The 20,729-nt window shown below is 36.1% G+C and overlaps 1 protein-coding gene across 12 annotated transcripts in view; it reads right to left on the bottom strand.

The window, feature by feature from the left end:
* LOC123866080 (eye-specific diacylglycerol kinase) overlaps nucleotides 1–20,729 on the bottom strand; it is a 167,027-nt gene that overhangs the window by 10,918 nt on the left and 135,380 nt on the right. For all 12 annotated transcript variants that reach the window (XM_045907417.1, XM_045907425.1, XM_045907428.1 and 9 more), the window contains 6 exons: nucleotides 20,500–20,629; nucleotides 20,092–20,398; nucleotides 3,001–3,169; nucleotides 2,392–2,608; nucleotides 1,532–1,724; nucleotides 464–566 (listed from right to left, as the gene is read on the bottom strand). In XM_045907417.1, the coding sequence (XP_045763373.1) occupies nucleotides 464–566; nucleotides 1,532–1,724; nucleotides 2,392–2,608; nucleotides 3,001–3,169; nucleotides 20,092–20,398; nucleotides 20,500–20,629 (1,119 nt within the window). The remainder of the gene's footprint in view (nucleotides 1–463; nucleotides 567–1,531; nucleotides 1,725–2,391; nucleotides 2,609–3,000; nucleotides 3,170–20,091; nucleotides 20,399–20,499; nucleotides 20,630–20,729) is intronic.

Here is a 20,729-nt window from a genome sequence, read left to right as displayed (position 1 = left end):
TCAATTTTAACTACGTCCAAACTCCAAAGAGACAACGCAGCTGAACTGACGATAACGAATCCTACTTAGAACAATTCAATATAATTTGACCTAGAACTAAAACTCATCATTACTTTTCATTAAGCACTAGCTTTTTCCCCGAATAATATCCTAATTATAATTTGTAATTTATATGTAGGTATGTAATTTACATGCAATATGTTACTTCTAAGAAAAGTAGCTTCATAATGATGAAAAAAATATAAAAATCGAATACAAATGAACAAACAAATCTATTCTCTTTACAATTACAAGTATAGGTACTTAGAACTAAAGATGATTGTCGTCAAACGCAAGTCTATCTTGCAATAAAAAAAAACATTTCGTACCGAACATTAATAATAAAATTGTAGTACCTGCTAGTAAAATTGCAAACTATTTTATTATCAGTTCAAAATAAATACGATTGATAAAAATAACTTACTAGTTGATAGGTGGTCAATCCTACAACTTCTATTAGACCATCTTCAGTCGAGGGCTCGGAAGTTCCTCCCGACTTGTTCCAAGGGTGAGTTCCACCCCCATAGCTATAAAAATATTTTTAAAATATAGTAGACATACACATAAATAATATAAAATGTAAATAATTAATTATACTTAATGCTTGCGACTTCGCCCGCGTAGATTTAGGTTTTCGAAATCCCTTGGGAACTCTTTGATTTTCCGGGATGCAAGCTATTTCTGCAAAATTCGTTTATCTTTTTCGACAAAATTGGTTTAATGTATGGACTGTGAAAAGCTAATCGGCTAGCTTAGGATGCAAGTGCAAACTTTACGGTTAATGCACTTACAAAGAAAAATAAAGTTAAATATTTATAAGTGTGTAACTTTGTATGCGCTATCAGGGAACTTACGTAGTTAGGTACCTACTCACACCATTATTGTTAGACATAAAAGAAAATTAGATTGCTCTTGCTGCTACTGCTATTATAATGGTCACACACATTCAGTGTGACTCGCATGCCAATCGTCTGCTAGATTCGCAAGAACGCAACGTACTCTTCAGTAATGAAAATGGAAATTACGTCTACAGTACTAGCCCGACAAAATATGCGACACATGTTACAACCCGGCTTTCATTTATTTGTACAAATTCCACGGACACACACACGAATTTTCTTGCTCCTTCGCGATATTTACAAGTAAAGAAGCCGAAAGCCTTCTATATTCCCCTCCACTTATAACTTACGTGAAAGTAAGTAACGTAGTATACCTCCAAACAAAAGTGAATAGGAATCTTCTAAGCAAGCGTGCTACAACTGCGGTGCACCGATACATATCTGCAAGTGTGATTGCAGGCATGCTCTGATCTATGAAATATAAAAAAGATGCGATATGGGTCTAGACCCTAGCGATTCATCACTGACGTCATTTTGATTTTTATGTGTAGTGTGGATCTTTTTGCTCTTGCGACGCAGCGAGTGACGTGCGGCTCGTCTACATCTAACACTATGCCCAGGTAAATACAAAAAATGTTGCATGAAAATGGTACCTTGGAATGTTTAAAAATACGATTGCGTGCACTTTATGTTCCCGAAGCACTGGTGTATAATCCTTCCCATCGCACTCCATCGTGACGAAATCCGCCAGGCCCTTCCACTTGCGCTGCATGAGATCCTTACCGCCAGCCGTGCCGTAAAACAGCTTGTTTCTTATGCGGGAGTTGAACTTTTCGGGATGGGCCTCTAAAACAACAATAAAAGAAAGTGAGGTAAACTGACATAGGCATTAATTAACGGATTTTATACTTCATTCACCACTAGACTATAAATGAACCCACAGTGTAGCGGAATTTCTGTTGTCCGAGCTAAATATGTTTTATGACAGGAAATAAAGCGCCCGGATTTTCCTCAATTGGACACCTCGGGATAAATCCATCTGGATGAAAGTATTGTCGCTCGTATGTACCACTAAGTGTGCCGGGATTAAAAAAAGAAGAAAAGATTTTGTCGCAACACAATGTAGCCTATATCAGTTTTCAGACTGTAAGTTCTCTCTGTATAAAATGTGATAAGTTATCAAATAGACTAATAATAAATACAATTTTAGTAATAGGATTATACTATATTCTGTGTAATAGGAATGAACGGCACGGTATATTAAATATCACTTTTATAACGGTGAAGGAAAACATCGTAAGGAAACCTACATGCCTGAGAGTTCTCCATAGTGATCTCAAAGGTGTGTGACGTCTGCCAATCAGCACTTGGCCAGCGTGGTAGACTATGACCAAACCCTTTTCATTGTGAGAGGAGACCCGTACTCAGTAGTGAGCCGGTGATGGGTTGATTATGATGAATAGGTACGAATATCTATAATGTGCAACTAATGGAGTTCGAAAATACGACATACCTCTGGCTTCATGGAATTCGAGAGCGATATGTGCGTCGACACCGAACGAGAAGTAATTGTTGACGACATTGAGAGGCAAATCTGGTTTAGCATTACTAGTGTCTTCGCCCGACGCCGCCTCGTTGGGCTCCACCTTCAGCTGCCAGCGGTCCAGCAGCACGGTGTCGCTCTCGCCGATATGAGCCAGGATTTTTGATATAGGCTCATCTTCATATCCCTAAAATACAAAAATTATTGAAAAACGCACGTTACGCAACAATTTTTTGAAATGAAACCACACGTCAGGTTGTCAGGATGTCGTAATAGTGACATGGCCTTCCCGAACTACCCTAACTACGTCCCGGCCATTGTCTTTCGTACTTAGAAGAATACTAGAAACTTAAATCCCCGCCAGTGATCTACGATGTAGGCTATATTATGATGCTTTGCGATTTCGGCAGCCCAATGAATTCCAAAAGGTGATACCTACGTAATTTTATCTTTGCCCTATTTTCGTCGTAGGTACCTATATTACACTGCCCATATTCCATGCATACCCTTAGTGGGAAAAGACAGGAGTACCTATTGATAACATGACTAATATTCATTTAACTAAAATTAAGGTCTTACACCGCCCCAACCTAGCGCCCTGGCCAGGTCGTTGCCGGTTCCCAGAGGCAGCACGCCCACAGCTGGTCGAGACCCGATGCGGTCGAGCACGCTTAGCACCCAGCCCACTGTGCCGTCGCCACCACACGCCAGCACGCGCAAGTTGTGTACTTTGCGAAACATTTCTAATCTGAAAAAAAAATACCAATGGTATAGTAGTCTAATAGTGCGCGCAAAACAAGTAGTCCAATCTAAACACGAGGCGTATGACTACACATTGCATAAAACAGATCTCATACGGGAAATCATTCATCAATCATCTCATTGTATATTCAATCTTTTGGTGTAAATTGATCGCAGGATTGCAACTTCGGATTGAACCATTGTTTTACGCGCTAAGTAGGCTATTTCTAGGTATATCTAAAAAAGTATAATATCGCGGTGCATTCGTTGAGTGCGTACCGCCACGCCCCTTGTGTATCTAGTATCCCCATACTTGGTCTATGGGGGCAATATTTTGTTTTCGCGTCACGTCCGCGCAATATCTCTGCCACTCACAAACCGCGGCGAGGTATAATTCGTAAACGTACAAGCTAATGTAACATACAGTAATCCAAGCAATGATATTAATCGCTAGGACGTCTTTATCCACGCCGTTAAAGTCAAGGCAAAAGCTAGATTCATGAAAGCACGTACAAGAATTGAGATAGTCATACCTATTCATCATAGATTTTTTTATGGCCGTTACTTTAAGTTTTGCTTTTAGAAAGCAAACGGCTTGAGAGATAAATCACTCTAAATGTTAAAAGAATGGTAGAACAAAAAAATAAAGAAATGAAATAAATTAAATACTGAGAAATACGTCTTAAAACAAAATTTCTTTGAGCCTATCCATAAACAAACAATAAATTAGCTTAAGTTTTTAAAATTGCGTTAGGGTCGGTCATAAATTTGATAAAGTCGTCAATTTTAACTTAGAAATCTTTGTAAGTGTAATAAACAATGCCATATATTGCAACCAGATTGCGCGAAAGTAAAAAAAAACACCATGGGAACATGAGAAATAATTGTGAAGCCAAAATCGGACCATTCAGGAACACCGAGGTGTGTCAAAAGGCGGAACTTTGAAACACCATTTCTTCTGTCCACCAATAAAAATTCAGGGGTGCGCAGGAGACAACCAAAAGACGAATCAGATGCTCTCGTTTTTTTTTCTGTTACAGGAAGAGGGAGAAAGTCGAAAGGTAGAGAAGGGAGACGATATTAGCAAAAGGACAGTCGTCGAGAAGGATTCATTCGGGCCCTCAGCCTTCGAGACTCATCACTCTATTCGAGATTATTTCGACATTAATTTCGATATTTCAAAATTAAAGTTTTGAGAAAAGAAAAATTGTAAAATTGAAACAATAATTTTAGTATTGTTAAAATTAGTAACTAGTAAAATTTGATAGTGTAAAATCTTAATTAATCAGTGTGTGTTTTGAGCCGACAGAAGCTGATATTGGGTGACGTATTATATTTTGTGTTATTTTGACTAGATTATTTTGAAATCAGCTCCACAACCCTAGTTAATTAAATTAATTGATTGATTTAATTAGAAATGAATCCAGATAATGTATTACACACTTTGTATTTTATATGACGTAAATCGGGGATCCACAACTTGGTTTTAGCAGAGGTGGGTTCTAGAAATTTTGTTTGTAATGATTTACATAATCCTTAAATTATGAATACGAGGCTATAAAAATCGTATCTATACTCTAGACCGCACAATGAGTTAACTCCACGTTTGAACATAAAATTAAACTTCTTAAACCAAAGTGTTTAATTGAGACGAAATAACTAACTGCGGAGCTGGGATCTGAATATATCTAGATTGATTGTATAAAACTGTGTAATGTGTGTCCTTAAAATTTACTTTATTATAGAAGTAAGAATTGTAGATAATATCTCTATTAATTATGTGGGCATGTGTGTATTTTAGATAAAATGATGTACATAAAGCCGAAAGGGTTTTTTCGTTTGAATATTGCTTTTCCCCTTTCAATAATTAGTATGGCTTAGGAAGCAATATTCGGCCAGGAATTAATTAATGTAATAAAGTTACTTAATTCCCAGTCTAAATAATAAATTCAGTTTCTCTTCTTTATTTGTTTTTAAACTGAGTGAGTAGTAGAAAAATCTATTCACCAGTAATAAATTATATGAATATTATTTTCCTCTTTTATTGCTATATTTAATTATACCTATATGAAGTAGTGAATATTGAAAGGAGATTCAAGTTAAAGATTTATTAGTTATGGTTCATTTGATTTTTTGATATAGCTCAAACTTAAGTCACATGTGTGCATATTTAATTTGATAACCTTCAATATTGACTTTCTCTCTCTAATACCTACCTAAATTAAAGTACTTACTATGGAACTAAGAAATACAAATTTCTTCCATCTTACATTGAAATTAGTATTGAAATTGAGTAAATAAATTAACGTCATTTAGTGGAAGTTGATCACAAAAGTTAGGACGAAGCATCATTATCATCATCATGATCAATCTTTTATATGGTTATGAATGAACTAGAACATTTGAGAGAACTCTAGGGATGTGAAATTCTCACGATGGTTTTTCCTTATACTTCTATTTTCACAAAACGATTAGTACCTAATTTACCAAGAATGCTCTACACTACTAAAGATAATAGAGTTGGCTGGGTTCGAATCTCAGGCTAAAGACAAAGGGACCTTTTTACTTTCGAGTCATAGCTAAATTTCATCTACTTACCCTGAACGAGACAATGGAGTACACGCTGCCTCCAGAGGGCAGATGGCGAGGCAGGTAGGTACCTTTTTTTTATTGTGTACCGATCTTTCCCAAACAGCATTTTAGGTAACATTATCTGTTAAAACCGACGCCAGCTGAATTTGTGAATCACCGAGTTTTTGAATAGATAAAAATACTAGTTTTGCTGTACTTTGTAATTCCTTTGCTTGATATTATATGGTACATGGTTGATTGGTGACGTACCAGCAGCGAGATTCCGGCACAAAGCAAACACGTCATGTCTTTATACAGCTGGACTCTCCGAACTAATAAATTGGCCAATTTATTGACAATCAATCAAACAAATATATAAATATACAAAAATACCATGGTTTTGGGGCGAGCCCAGAGCTCACTGAAAAGAACCTAGGTTTCCGTACCTAGGCAATTGAAAACGCTTCGCAGCGAAAATAGGAGAGTCCAATTGCTGTGCCCCACATAACATGGATTAAGGCTGAAGTTTCAGCGTAGGTATTTCCCCCGTGCTTGAGGAATGCCGGTTGGTCTCAAACCGATGGCCTAAATAAGGCAAATACACGTATCAACTGATTTTCCACACTAACAGGACGTTCTAAATTAACAAATCTCTCCACTCATTATATTTATTTTGAGGAGTTGAAATTTTACATTAATTTTTTATAATTCAATCCGTGTAAACCTGTTAGCTGGTCGAGAAGTCTACGTGTTCACCCAACGTACTGTACCAATTAATTACTTGTAAATAACTCATGACTTAAATACCTAGGTGTTTCTATAATTCAGCTGAGTTTATTTCTTATTTTATCTCTTCATAATGCCTAATCTTAACCACTAGTATAGACGATCACACCGTACCATCACAGAAATATGATGCCGAGTGACCAGGGATCTATGTACGTATTCGAAATAACGATATGACTAGATTTACATTAACATAAAAATAACACAACGTAGAAATTGTGATTGGGTATTTGAGAGAGAAAAATTTATAAACTTACATTACTATTTATAAATTATAAGTTTTAAGGACACACTGTGCATGTTGTTTTATATATATATATGTTGTACATTTACATTTATTTTGTGTATAGGGGGAGCAGGAGCAGAAATAAGCTATGTGTCTTATAAATGTACAATTTACAGGTTTTCAGAGAGGATATTACAAGGACCGAGTTATTTATCCCGTGCTTATTTCTTAGACTTAACAAATTTTGCTTAAAGTCTGGGGATTCATATAATCAAAGCACTTCGCGCATGTGGTTGCAAATTATAGCAGTATTGCACTATTATTCTAATTACAACTTTGCATATTACTAAATTTTACACGGAAAGTAAAAAATTAAAAATATTTAAGATAGTACCAAAGTAGGTAAAAGGAATAGGGTAAAATTGAAAAAAAAAAAGGGATGTCTTCAGGTAGGAAAGGACGAAAAACAAAGCAAGTAGGTGCGGGGCAAAGCGATGTTAGTACCGTAGAATCGAGCGAACAAACAACGACCTTAGGGAATGCTACATTAGAGTTGATTTTGAAAAAAATCACCGAGTTCGAAGCAAAATTACATCAGTTAAATTCAAATACCGGTTCAAATGAAATCGCGAGCGTCTCTTCACACGAGTCGAACGGGATTAATGAAAATGAAAAATCTGATAGGCAGGGGTCAAATCTTGAAACCGCGAGCACAAGTACATTATCTGAGACCCGTAATTTATATGTTGTACAGCCGTCAGTAACTAAACCAAATTTCGACGGAAAACCATTCACTAACCCCATCGTTTTTCTAAAACGATTAAAGAAATATATAAGGGCGGTAAATGGATTAGATCGCGAAATAGATATAGCGTTAGGTTGCATCTCGGGGCATGCTCGGAAGGTTATGGACTTGTATTCGAAGGGCTGGACTACGATCGCTGACTTCGAGATTGATTTTAGACGAAATTATTGGACCGAACAAATTCAGGAATCTATAAGATATAAATTGATTAATGCGGTATATTCAAGCGATTCGGGAATGTCGATGTCCGAACATTTTGCTGAGCAAGCAGAATCAATGCAGTCATTAACTATTGCGTTTAGTGAGAGAGATTTGGTCAATTCTATTATGCGACATTATGCTATAGACATACAACGATTATGGTTTACTAGAACAGAGGAAGTTAACATCATGAACGGAGCGAAATTTCTTCGAAACATAGAGCAAAATATTGTTGAAAAACCTAGGCAATTTACGAGAGGTACTGTTAGTAATAATTACAGAGGTAGACGATACAATGAGTCATCATCGAGACGACCTATTGTAGCAACAATGTCAACAAGAAGTTGGAGAGCTAGGGGAAATTCGACGAGGGGACGCGGCTATCGTGGTCGATTAGGTTCTAGGGTTAACTTTAACAGGCCTACGGTATCCGAATCTAAACAAATTAGGCCGACTATCACGTTCGTGAAAGAGGGCGAGGATCTTACTGTGTCTAAGAATGTGGGGGAGGGATCATCAAAAAACTAGAATGCCCAACACAAACGAGGTCAAATCAGTTATTCTTGTGTGGCACGGGCGTCAGAAAGACCTCAGATCACGAAAGGACAGGTGTAGTCTATAGGATCTTAATTAATAGTGGATGGAAGCCAGGACAGAGTTTGGGGACCGGAGATAAGGGACTTAAACGGTTATTAAGAATCGGCGTTGATTATAACGAGTATAGTAGTCAATTTGAAATTAGGAGTATAGGAATCTTATTGGAAAACCAGTTTGAAAATGTAACAGAGTGTAATGAGTTAGGCGTGTCTTGTGAAACTTGTATGAAGAGAGGTTTGAATGTGTACACAATGTATCATGAATTAGATGAACAAACCGATGTGAGTGTTGATTATTCTTTACCTAGGTTACCTGAAGTATGTGTTAGACTGTATGGAAGAAGTATGAGTGCACTCATAGATACGGGAAGTCAGATTAGTGGAATAACTAGGGAATTGTACGACTCTATTCTAAGAGAACATGGGACATTGCCAGAGATCGCTATTCCAGCAATTCAAATACAAGGCGCGTTTGGATCGCGAAGTGAAAGCACGAATCGGTTAGTGCTAATAGAGTTTCAGTTAGGTAGTACTTTAGTTGAAGCACCTGTACTAGTTATGCGACGTCTTCCTAGGTCATTGATACTAGGATACGATTGGTTAGAGCGGGTAAAAGGAATAGTGAACTGTAATGGTGAACACACTTTGACTATTGAACATATGGGCGTTAGGTCTTGTGTTAGGCTGAATTCGGACTGCAAAATCGAAAGGTTAGGGGGAGAGACGAACGCAGCCACGATTAATTTAATATTAAATCAAAACTCTAGGCCAGTGGAACAAAGTGTATCAGACATGAATTTAGATAATGAGAAATTTAAGGGATTAAAATTAGATGACGCGAACTTAAGTAATGAACAAAAGGAATTATTACTACCTGTGTTAAACAAACACTGTAAGGTATTTACGGAAGGTTTAGGTTTGACAAACAAGTACGAACACGTTATTGAGCTATTAGACGAAACACCTTTTGTAAAACACAGTTATCCGGTACCTTTGGCGTATAGAGAACAGGTAAAAACCGAATTAGAAGAGTTAGAAAAACTAGGCGTGATCAGACAGGAAGCGACTCCTTACTGTAGTCCTCTCACTTTCACTAAGAAGCGAGATGGGTCAATAAGACTCTTATTGGACGCACGAGAGTTGAATAAGAAAATGGTAGGTGACGCGGGCGCGCCTCCACTCACATCTGAGATTTTACAATCCTTTCATGGAGTAAATTATATCAGTTTAATTGATTTGAATAATGCCTATTTTCAAATACCTTTGCATAAAGATTCTAGGAAGTATACTGGGTTCTCGTTCATGGGGAAGACGTATACTTATAATGTTTTACCTCAAGGTTTAAAAACTTCTGTAGCAGGGTTCTCGAGAGCAATGGATTATATCCTAGTAGGAGTACGAGAGTTTTGCGTAAACTATTTAGACGACATAGTCATATTCACTACGGGGGACATAAAGTTACACTTAGAACATTTAGATCGAGTGTTAGATAAATTAGAAACCGCAGGCTTAACTGGAAGATTAGAGAAGTGTCGGTTCTTATGTGTAGAGGTAAAGTTGTTAGGACACATAGTAAATACTAACGGGGTACGTATGGATCCTGAACGGGTTAAAGCTATATTAGACTTCCCTATACCTCGGACTATAAAACAATTACGAGGATTTCTGGGATTAATAAATTATTTCAGAAGATTTATCTCAAAATACAGCGAAGAGGTTAAACCACTGTGCGACCTATTAAAACAAAATACGAAATGGTCATGGACAGAGGAAATTAATGATTGTTTTGAAAGGGTCAAGAAATTGTTTATAGATACGATACTTCTTGTACACCCAGATCCTAAGGGAACTTATTATTTACAAACCGATAGCAGTAATTTGGGGGTTTCGGGTTATGTCTATCAATTGAATGAAGCAGGTGAAGAACAAATATTAGGGTTCTGTAGTAAAGCATTGACAGAGACAGAACGCAAATGGACAGTTACTGAACAAGAACTATGGGCCATCATTTTCAGTTTGTCAAAGTTTGAAACATATTTGAGAGGAGCGAATTTAGTCATTAGGACTGATCATAAAAGCCTGATATTCTTGCAGACGTGCAAATTATTGAGCGCTAGGATGATACGTTGGGTACATTATATAGGGCGATTTAATTACACAGTCGAACATGTGAAAGGTAAACTAAACATTGTAGCAGACGTATTGTCTCGACATTTAAAGGGGACCACCGATGTATTAACTAACAAGGTCACGGGGCCTGAAATGAATCTATTTAAAACATCATTAGGACGATTAGTGCGGGAGCGATGGAGAGAGATAGGTAGTTATCAAAGTCGCGACAAGACTGCTAGTGAGATAATTAGACGCGTGCAAACAGCAGACACTTCTGAATCAAAGTACTACGTGCTTAAAGAAGGGATTCTTTATAGAAGAGACATAAAAGGGGATATCTTAAGGTTATATGTTCCCGAGAACATACTAAGGGATTTGATAGTTAGCATACATGAAGAAGTAGGTCATTTCGGGCGATACAAGGTTTATGCTCTGATGAAACGTCAATATTATTTCCCAAATATGTCTCGTATAATAGGTCGTGTTGTAAGAGCTTGCGAGGCATGTCAGAAGTCAAAACATGCTTTGGAAACGCACACGGGGCCGATAAAAACTGTAATAGCGAAGGAAATAGGAGAGAGAGTTTTTTGCGATATTTTTGGACCTTTACCGGCAGGACGATTTGGTTTTAAATACATATTCGTAATGCAAGATGCTTATAGTAAGTTAATCAGACTATACCCACTACGCCAGGCTAGTGGGAAGGCTACTTTAACTTGTGTAAAAAAGTTTCATAAGCAGGTCACAATTAAGACATTATGTTCAGACAGAGGCGCGAACTTTACTTCAAAAGTTTTCGAGTTAGGTATTCGCCAACTAGGTATCGAATTAACGCACACATCTGTTAGAAATCCGCGGCCAAATTCGACAGAGAGGGTTAATAAAGAGTTAGGTAGATTATTCAGGACGTATTGCGACAAATCACATCGATCATGGGTAGATCTATTATCGGATATAGAAGATTGTTACAATCAGGTAATACATACTACAACTGGATATTCGCCAAACGAGATTATATATGGAAAACGTACTCTGCTATCGACTGATTTCAACACTGACTCATCGGTGAGGGCAGACTTACAAGGTGAACCGTTAGAACAGATTCGACAACAGGCACGACAAAACATAGATAAGGCGGCCGAAAGTAGGCAATTACATTATAACAAAAATCATAAGTTAATACAATTCGAAATTGGAGATTTAGTGAAACTTAAGACTTTTACGAAGTCAGATGCGGATAAAAAGTTGACAAAAAAATTCATGCGCTTATATGAAGGACCGTACATAATAGGGGCAGTTCCATATAATAATGTATATACATTAATAGACGTTCATACTGATAAAGTTAAGGGTAACTACAATGCCATTCATTTGTTTAGGTACTATGTAGATAACTAGAAAGATAGGTAAAACCAGAGTATTGAAAGGAACAGAAAACAGGTAGTTTGGGGTACACTAAACAAAGAGATACCTGAGTTAAGTAGTTATGGTCATGCCCGAGGGGATAATAGATAGGCGTGGGAGGTTTAATACTAACGTTCTAATACAGATAAGGAGAAAAATAGATTTTGAAACAACTAGCACAGCTGCAGGGACAAAAGGGGGATTACTACGTGTATTAAAAATCTATTTTGGGGGAGTGTGAGATAGTCATACCTATTCATCATAGATTTTTTTATGGCCGTTACTTTAAGTTTTGCTTTTAGAAAGCAAACGGCTTGAGAGATAAATCACTCTAAATGTTAAAAGAATGGTAGAACAAAAAAATAAAGAAATGAAATAAATTAAATACTGAGAAATACGTCTTAAAACAAAATTTCTTTGAGCCTATCCATAAACAAACAATAAATTAGCTTAAGTTTTTAAAATTGCGTTAGGGTCGGTCATAAATTTGATAAAGTCGTCAATTTTAACTTAGAAATCTTTGTAAGTGTAATAAACAATGCCATATATTGCAACCAGATTGCGCGAAAGTAAAAAAAAACACCATGGGAACATGAGAAATAATTGTGAAGCCAAAATCGGACCATTCAGGAACACCGAGGTGTGTCAAAAGGCGGAACTTTGAAACACCATTTCTTCTGTCCACCAATAAAAATTCAGGGGTGCGCAGGAGACAACCAAAAGACGAATCAGATGCTCTCGTTTTTTTTTCTGTTACAGGAAGAGGGAGAAAGTCGAAAGGTAGAGAAGGGAGACGATATTAGCAAAAGGACAGTCGTCGAGAAGGATTCATTCGGGCCCTCAGCCTTCGAGACTCATCACTCTATTCGAGATTATTTCGACATTAATTTCGATATTTCAAAATTAAAGTTTTGAGAAAAGAAAAATTGTAAAATTGAAACAATAATTTTAGTATTGTTAAAATTAGTAACTAGTAAAATTTGATAGTGTAAAATCTTAATTAATCAGTGTGTGTTTTGAGCCGACAGAAGCTGATATTGGGTGACGTATTATATTTTGTGTTATTTTGACTAGATTATTTTGAAATCAGCTCCACAACCCTAGTTAATTAAATTAATTGATTGATTTAATTAGAAATGAATCCAGATAATGTATTACACACTTTGTATTTTATATGACGTAAATCGGGGATCCACAACTTGGTTTTAGCAGAGGTGGGTTCTAGAAATTTTGTTTGTAATGATTTACATAATCCTTAAATTATGAATACGAGGCTATAAAAATCGTATCTATACTCTAGACCGCACAATGAGTTAACTCCACGTTTGAACATAAAATTAAACTTCTTAAACCAAAGTGTTTAATTGAGACGAAATAACTAACTGCGGAGCTGGGATCTGAATATATCTAGATTGATTGTATAAAACTGTGTAATGTGTGTCCTTAAAATTTACTTTATTATAGAAGTAAGAATTGTAGATAATATCTCTATTAATTATGTGGGCATGTGTGTATTTTAGATAAAATGATGTACATAAAGCCGAAAGGGTTTTTTCGTTTGAATATTGCTTTTCCCCTTTCAATAATTAGTATGGCTTAGGAAGCAATATTCGGCCAGGAATTAATTAATGTAATAAAGTTACTTAATTCCCAGTCTAAATAATAAATTCAGTTTCTCTTCTTTATTTGTTTTTAAACTGAGTGAGTAGTAGAAAAATCTATTCACCAGTAATAAATTATATGAATATTATTTTCCTCTTTTATTGCTATATTTAATTATACCTATATGAAGTAGTGAATATTGAAAGGAGATTCAAGTTAAAGATTTATTAGTTATGGTTCATTTGATTTTTTGATATAGCTCAAACTTAAGTCACATGTGTGCATATTTAATTTGATAACCTTCAATATTGACTTTCTCTCTCTAATACCTACCTAAATTAAAGTACTTACTATGGAACTAAGAAATACAAATTTCTTCCATCTTACATTGAAATTAGTATTGAAATTGAGTAAATAAATTAACGTCATTTAGTGGAAGTTGATCACAAAAGTTAGGACGAAGCATCATTATCATCATCATGATCAATCTTTTATATGGTTATGAATGAACTAGAACATTTGAGAGAACTCTAGGGATGTGAAATTCTCACGATGGTTTTTCCTTATACTTCTATTTTCACAAAACGATTAGTACCTAATTTACCAAGAATGCTCTACACTACTAAAGATAATAGAGTTGGCTGGGTTCGAATCTCAGGCTAAAGACAAAGGGACCTTTTTACTTTCGAGTCATAGCTAAATTTCATCTACTTACCCTGAACGAGACAATGGAGTACACGCTGCCTCCAGAGGGCAGATGGCGAGGCAGGTAGGTACCTTTTTTTTATTGTGTACCGATCTTTCCCAAACAGCATTTTAGGTAACATTATCTGTTAAAACCGACGCCAGCTGAATTTGTGAATCACCGAGTTTTTGAATAGATAAAAATACTAGTTTTGCTGTACTTTGTAATTCCTTTGCTTGATATTATATGGTACATGGTTGATTGGTGACGTACCAGCAGCGAGATTCCGGCACAAAGCAAACACGTCATGTCTTTATACAGCTGGACTCTCCGAACTAATAAATTGGCCAATTTATTGACAATCAATCAAACAAATATATAAATATACAAAAATACCATGGTTTTGGGGCGAGCCCAGAGCTCACTGAAAAGAACCTAGGTTTCCGTACCTAGGCAATTGAAAACGCTTCGCAGCGAAAATAGGAGAGTCCAATTGCTGTGCCCCACATAACATGGATTAAGGCTGAAGTTTCAGCGTAGGTATTTCCCCCGTGCTTGAGGAATGCCGGTTGGTCTCAAACCGATGGCCTAAATAAGGCAAATACACGTATCAACTGATTTTCCACACTAACAGGACGTTCTAAATTAACAAATCTCTCCACTCATTATATTTATTTTGAGGAGTTGAAATTTTACATTAATTTTTTATAATTCAATCCGTGTAAACCTGTTAGCTGGTCGAGAAGTCTACGTGTTCACCCAACGTACTGTACCAATTAATTACTTGTAAATAACTCATGACTTAAATACCTAGGTGTTTCTATAATTCAGCTGAGTTTATTTCTTATTTTATCTCTTCATAATGCCTAATCTTAACCACTAGTATAGACGATCACACCGTACCATCACAGAATACCGGCACAAAACAAGTTCGTTAAAGTTCCTGTCACCCACACAACTTGAACATATTTTTGTCAACACAAGGTGTACCGCTCATGCATACTTGTTCAAATCCTTGAATACACAAACTCGACAAGTATCTTGTCTCGACTTTCGAGATAACTATTATTATGTTCAACTTAGTACTCCCTAGAATAAAGTTGACAAAGCTTGTCTATTTTTATTTTGAAATGACGCGCGCCACACAAATCAACAAAATTATGTGGGGCGCGTCATTTTAGCTGAAACAAGTTATAGGTACCTAGTTTAGCCTAGTTACTTAGTTTTTATGTGTGAATTTTTTGTTTGCAATTTGTAAAGATCACTGAAAATTGCCTGTCTGTTGGTATTCTACAGAATGTTTTATTTCGGAGATCTGTGTGCTAAGGAATTATTTGATCTAATTCCCCGTCGCCATTTTACTATCGGACCACGCGGCGTCGTAAAGGTCTGCAGCTGCACCCCTGCATAGTCGAAATTCCATGGACTCGTACGAGGCGATTCCATTCCTCGTTTCCAATACGCCCTGCTAGAATAGGTAATGTTCTTCCGGCTTCCGCTTGCCCCAGCAACTACAATATTTGGTACCTTCAAAAGAAGAGTACCCAGGTAGGAAATGTAGTTAAGGATAGAAAATTTAAACTGTTTTGGCCCTTGAAACATACTGACAAAACCATTACGGCCCTAAGGCTTCAAAATTTGGAGACCCCTGGTGCCCCTGCTGTAGACTATTCATTTTACTACGGACCTAAAATTTCCTAAGTTACTATCCCACTAGCTTATGCCCACCACTTCGTTCCCATTTTACCCCCTTAGGTGTTAAGTTTTCAAAAATCATTTATTAAGAATTTAATTAGTGAACTGAACACAGCTCCTCTCCGTTTGGGTGGAAAGGCAGCCTAAGCATACTGCATCTGCAAATTTGAACAAGCTAAATAGCTAAACCGCCTATTAATACATAAATACCTGACTAACACCACGAGTTGAAAAACACGAAGTTCTGTAATGTGTTCTTCGTTCTCTATTACGACCCGTTTATGTTTTATTCATAGCTCCATTGAGGTATTTGAGCTCGGTAATTGCCTCTTAATTTCCATTTATTCAGTAAATAGTCATTCTGATTTCTTCTTTAGAATAGAATAGATTTTTATTCAAGTACACTTTTAGAACCTCTGAACAGAGTCATCCTTGGAAATTTTAATGCGAACCATTTTAAGCTGGACCATCGCGTTTGCGGTGGCGAATATAAACTTGAATTTCAATATCTGCTTACTAACTTCATACAACTTTTTGAATAGCATCACCATTGAATACCAATTACAAAATTTATTTGTTGCCTACTGCTACATTTTGTTGGAAATAACTGTATGACTATTGATTTATGTAACTATTTGCATCTTTGTGAAGCCGGGGTTGATTGCTACATTAAAATATACCTAATAAAATCGTTACCGAGACTTACTAATACTAGTACCTACTTAGAAATTGAATTAAAACTTTGGGAACAATAACGACGAAAACACCATAATGAGCTACGGAACTTAAAGTTGGTTACTGTACCTATTTTAGATCTCAAAAAAGAAAACAAAAATAGTTCTGCTGCAAGCAGACATCAGTCAACAGACAAACAAAAAAGCACTATTTTCTCATCTAAGTTGGTTAACATTTTTGCTAAGCAATAAAAGCTCAAGAGTTCTTAACAGTTTAATTTTGCATTTTTATACCTACTTATGCGAACTTTGAATTCTTTTAACTTTTTCATAAAGAAGCATTAATAGTGCAATCCAAGTTCGCAAGTGAATAATGTTGTACTTAGTGGTAATTCTCTTTACGCCAGCTGAAAGCGGGAACACTTGAACGCAAGTCTTTGTCAAACGATCAAAGCTCTCTCGTGAGTATTAGCTGTCTCAAAGTGTAGCAAAACGTACACAATATGCATTCTGCGACTGCTTTTCGCATTAACTTTTTGTAGTATCTGGCTTCATTTTTCTGGTACGAGTAGGTATTTATGCGGGGTATGCATTTTGAATATTTTAAGGTTTATTTTATCTGATAGTATTTAATAACTTTTGTGGACTTGTTTAGATTTTTTAAATTGATGCAGGAAGTCGGGATAGCAGATAAATAATACGTCCGTTAGTCATCCCCCGTATGCGAGTTACGAGTAACTATAAGCCAAATTTCATTGAAATTGATGGAATACTTAAGAGGGCTCTCTCCGTCACTCGTTTCATACAATCGTAGTTCCAATTTCATTTGAATATTAAGCAACCAAAGTCCATGAAATTTTGCAGACATATTCTAGAAACTAATATCTATGTCTGTGGTTTTCCAGATTTCTGTTAAAATATTCGGTTTCAAAGTTACGCGGTCTTTAAAATTTACATACAAATCTTTGAGCCCCTGTAATTTTAAAACTGCATAGTTTTAGAAAAATCTAAAACACCACAGACACAGATATTAGTTTCTAGAATATGTCTGCAAAATTTCATGGACTTTGGTTGCTTAATATTCAAATGAAATTGGAACTACGACTGTATGAAACGAGTGGAAACGAGTGACGGAGAGAGCCCTGTTAATCTATCACCCACCAGTGTGAGCGACTATGGACGGGTGCAAACCTACTCGTAGCTTTGTTGTTGACCCTACGTAAAACCAAAATATTAAAGTTTACCTTCAACCATCGGTTCGGTTATCGGTTACCTACAACATTTTGAGTTTTATTTTTGTATTAATATACATTTAAGAATACTACTAACGCTGTATTATTAACACAACATGCCAGTTGTGTTAATAATACAGTGGAATGTAGATATACCTACACGATACGTGAATGAATAATAAAATGTTTTCCCTCGAGAGTTAAAACGTTGCCAAGCAAATAAAAAATTCATATTGTTCTTGTAATAATGAGTATAGAAAAACCGTTTATAGCCAGATAACAAGCACATTGTTAAATTGTAAACATTAAAAAAAAAACCTTGTAATACATAATTTAACTAAGTAGACACTTTCAAGCATTGATTTTAATTCTTTGAAATGCTGCATACTGTTTTGTATGTACTTCCTATCCTATTTAGAGTTTCACTCTACACCGACATTATACGAGTACTAGTATCTACTGGTTGAAAAAGGACGCATTAAAACTGCAGTACATAATATTCTAGTTTAGATAGAGATACGTAGATCATGATGTAGATGCGTAGACGGTACATATAAGTAGTGTTCGTTCGTATACGCGCTACGGTGGCGTTAAACAGCTCATAATATTTTATTTCTTGGAAAATCAACCAAAATCTAACAATATTTATTCAAGCAAAATTATCAATACCTATAATATTATGTACCTTACAAAATTTTACTAGTACAACTATGTAATATTTATCTTATAAAAATTTAAAAAAAAAAAAACTGTTTATTATTAATTTATATCAAAATGCATTATTCAAATAAAAACACTCTTAAATTAAGTAGGTATTTCATCATAACCATTATTTTCTCCAATCGTGTGTCTATTAATTAGCGAATTAAGTCCGATCCCGAGTTTAATCACATTGGTTTTTAGTATCTACCAGAGAAAATTACGAAAACTAACTCATCAGTATGCTGGTTTCGTTTCAGAGGTCTATAAATGGTGATGGCTATATATTTAATTAGCAGATTAACGGATTAAGTTAATCGTTTAATGTACAAATGGGTGAGTTTTCTATATTCAAGGAAAGCAGGGCAACATTATGCAAGTTTCACGATTTCACGACACCTCCTGCTGACTTAATGATGTTGGGAACATAACGAAAATGTGAGTGAAGTTACTACACATAATATATTACCAAGATTATAAAGAGGCGCGATTGAAAATTTTTTACTATCGCCGATTGATATCCATACTAATATTATAAATGCGAAAGTGTGTCTGTCTGTCTGTCTGTCTGCTACGTTTTCACAGCTCAACCACTGAACCGATTTTAATGAAATTTGGTACAAAGTTAGCTTACATCCCGGGGACAAACATAGGCTACTTTTTATCCCGTAAAATCAAAGAGTTCTCGCGGGATTCCTAAAGACTCATCCACTTAACCGATTTGTATGAAATTTGGTACCGAAGTATCTTGCGTCCCAGTAATCGAAATAGGCAACTTTTTATTTCCCACGGGATCTATAAAAATCTAAATCCACGCGGACGAAGTCGCGGGCATCCTCTAGTAGTCTATAAATGATATATCTAACACGGACGAAGTCGTACGTAAAAGTATGTATGTTGTATTTACCCATAGCATCTCAAATTATGATAGTATCATTTTATGATAAAAATTATATTATTATCTTATCGCTAGTTATCGCCATAACCAGTGACGGATTAAGACTACTTGATGCCCTAAGCAATCCATGCCTGTGGGCCCCCCTATCCGTATGTCAACTAGAATCGCTCTTTACACCTTTACCGCCTAAAAACATTAGTTTTTTATAAAATAAGATGATGAGATGTAACGTACTTTAGAAGTGGAGTAGATGCGACAACAATAAAAACCAAAGCATAACTTATTTATTTGTTGAAATGGCTTTCGGGGGCATTCGAATTGTCGAATGCAAAAGCGGACAGCGAGTGGGCAAGCGGGAGTGGGGTTATGACTCTAGGTCGGACTCTATGTCAATTTAAAACGCGCGAATTTTCAAATTAGTCCTAGAAACTTTTTTTGGTGTGGTTTTTGGTGACGTGAGAGTGAGACGTGACGCCCTAAGGACGGATTTTTTTTTGTGCTTCTTCTGGTGCTCCTTCAGACGTGATGCCCTAGGCAATTGCTTAATTTGATTAAGGGTTAATCCGTCACTGGCCATAACTAGAACTGGAACTATTTACTGCCTATAACTCAATCGAAATAATATTTAACCGTGCAAAATTTTGGCAGTAGGTAGAGAAGAAAATAATATGTAGATATTATATCGTATAGCCTCGGACCCGCCAATCGAAATTGCTGAAAATAAAAGAATTGTGAATATTTACCCAGGTCCTGGTCCACCCTGGGTAAGATCGAACACCTGTCTCGGGTTGAGCAGCCATTGGAATTTCTGCAATAGTTTTGCCCCTTGATTGCCTCCACTCTTCGGATTAATAAAAACCAGCACCGGTTTTACGTTGGCAGTTGGAATTGGTTTGATTACGAAAGTCTTTTGTTCGCTTTTAGAATCCTTTCCTTTTTTCTTCGCTGTATTCTTCTTTTTTGGCGATTTTCTTAATGAAGACTTAAAGCTACCCCTTTTCGGGAGTTTAACTATCCACGACGGCGGGACGATTATATTGCATTGCGTACCTAAGGAAGAGTGACGGATTTAATAATGTTTAAATCTTAAAATTTAAATACATAAAACTATTAGTAAAATGAGATAGCTACGTAAAAAATTTATGGCATACCTAATGAACACTCTTCTCCTATCCTTTGTAAATTAAAGCAGCTTTCTTTGTTATGATAGGCATCTTTACACCAGGAACAACTCAGTGCAACAATTTCTTTAGAACTAAATGATAGTTTTGCTTGGAGTGACTGTAAATAAAACAGAATCTTTAAAAAGGGTCTTTTACATAAACAGTGAAACAGAAATAATTTTTAAAAGCAACGTGGCAAAACAAAAGATCAGCATTTA

This window comes from Maniola jurtina, chromosome 6 (genome assembly GCF_905333055.1).
Source record: "Maniola jurtina chromosome 6, ilManJurt1.1, whole genome shotgun sequence".
Taxonomy (NCBI): Eukaryota; Metazoa; Arthropoda; class Insecta; order Lepidoptera; family Nymphalidae; genus Maniola; species Maniola jurtina.
Note: the sequence above shows the minus strand (reverse complement) of the source record. Positions and strands in the feature narration are given on the sequence as shown.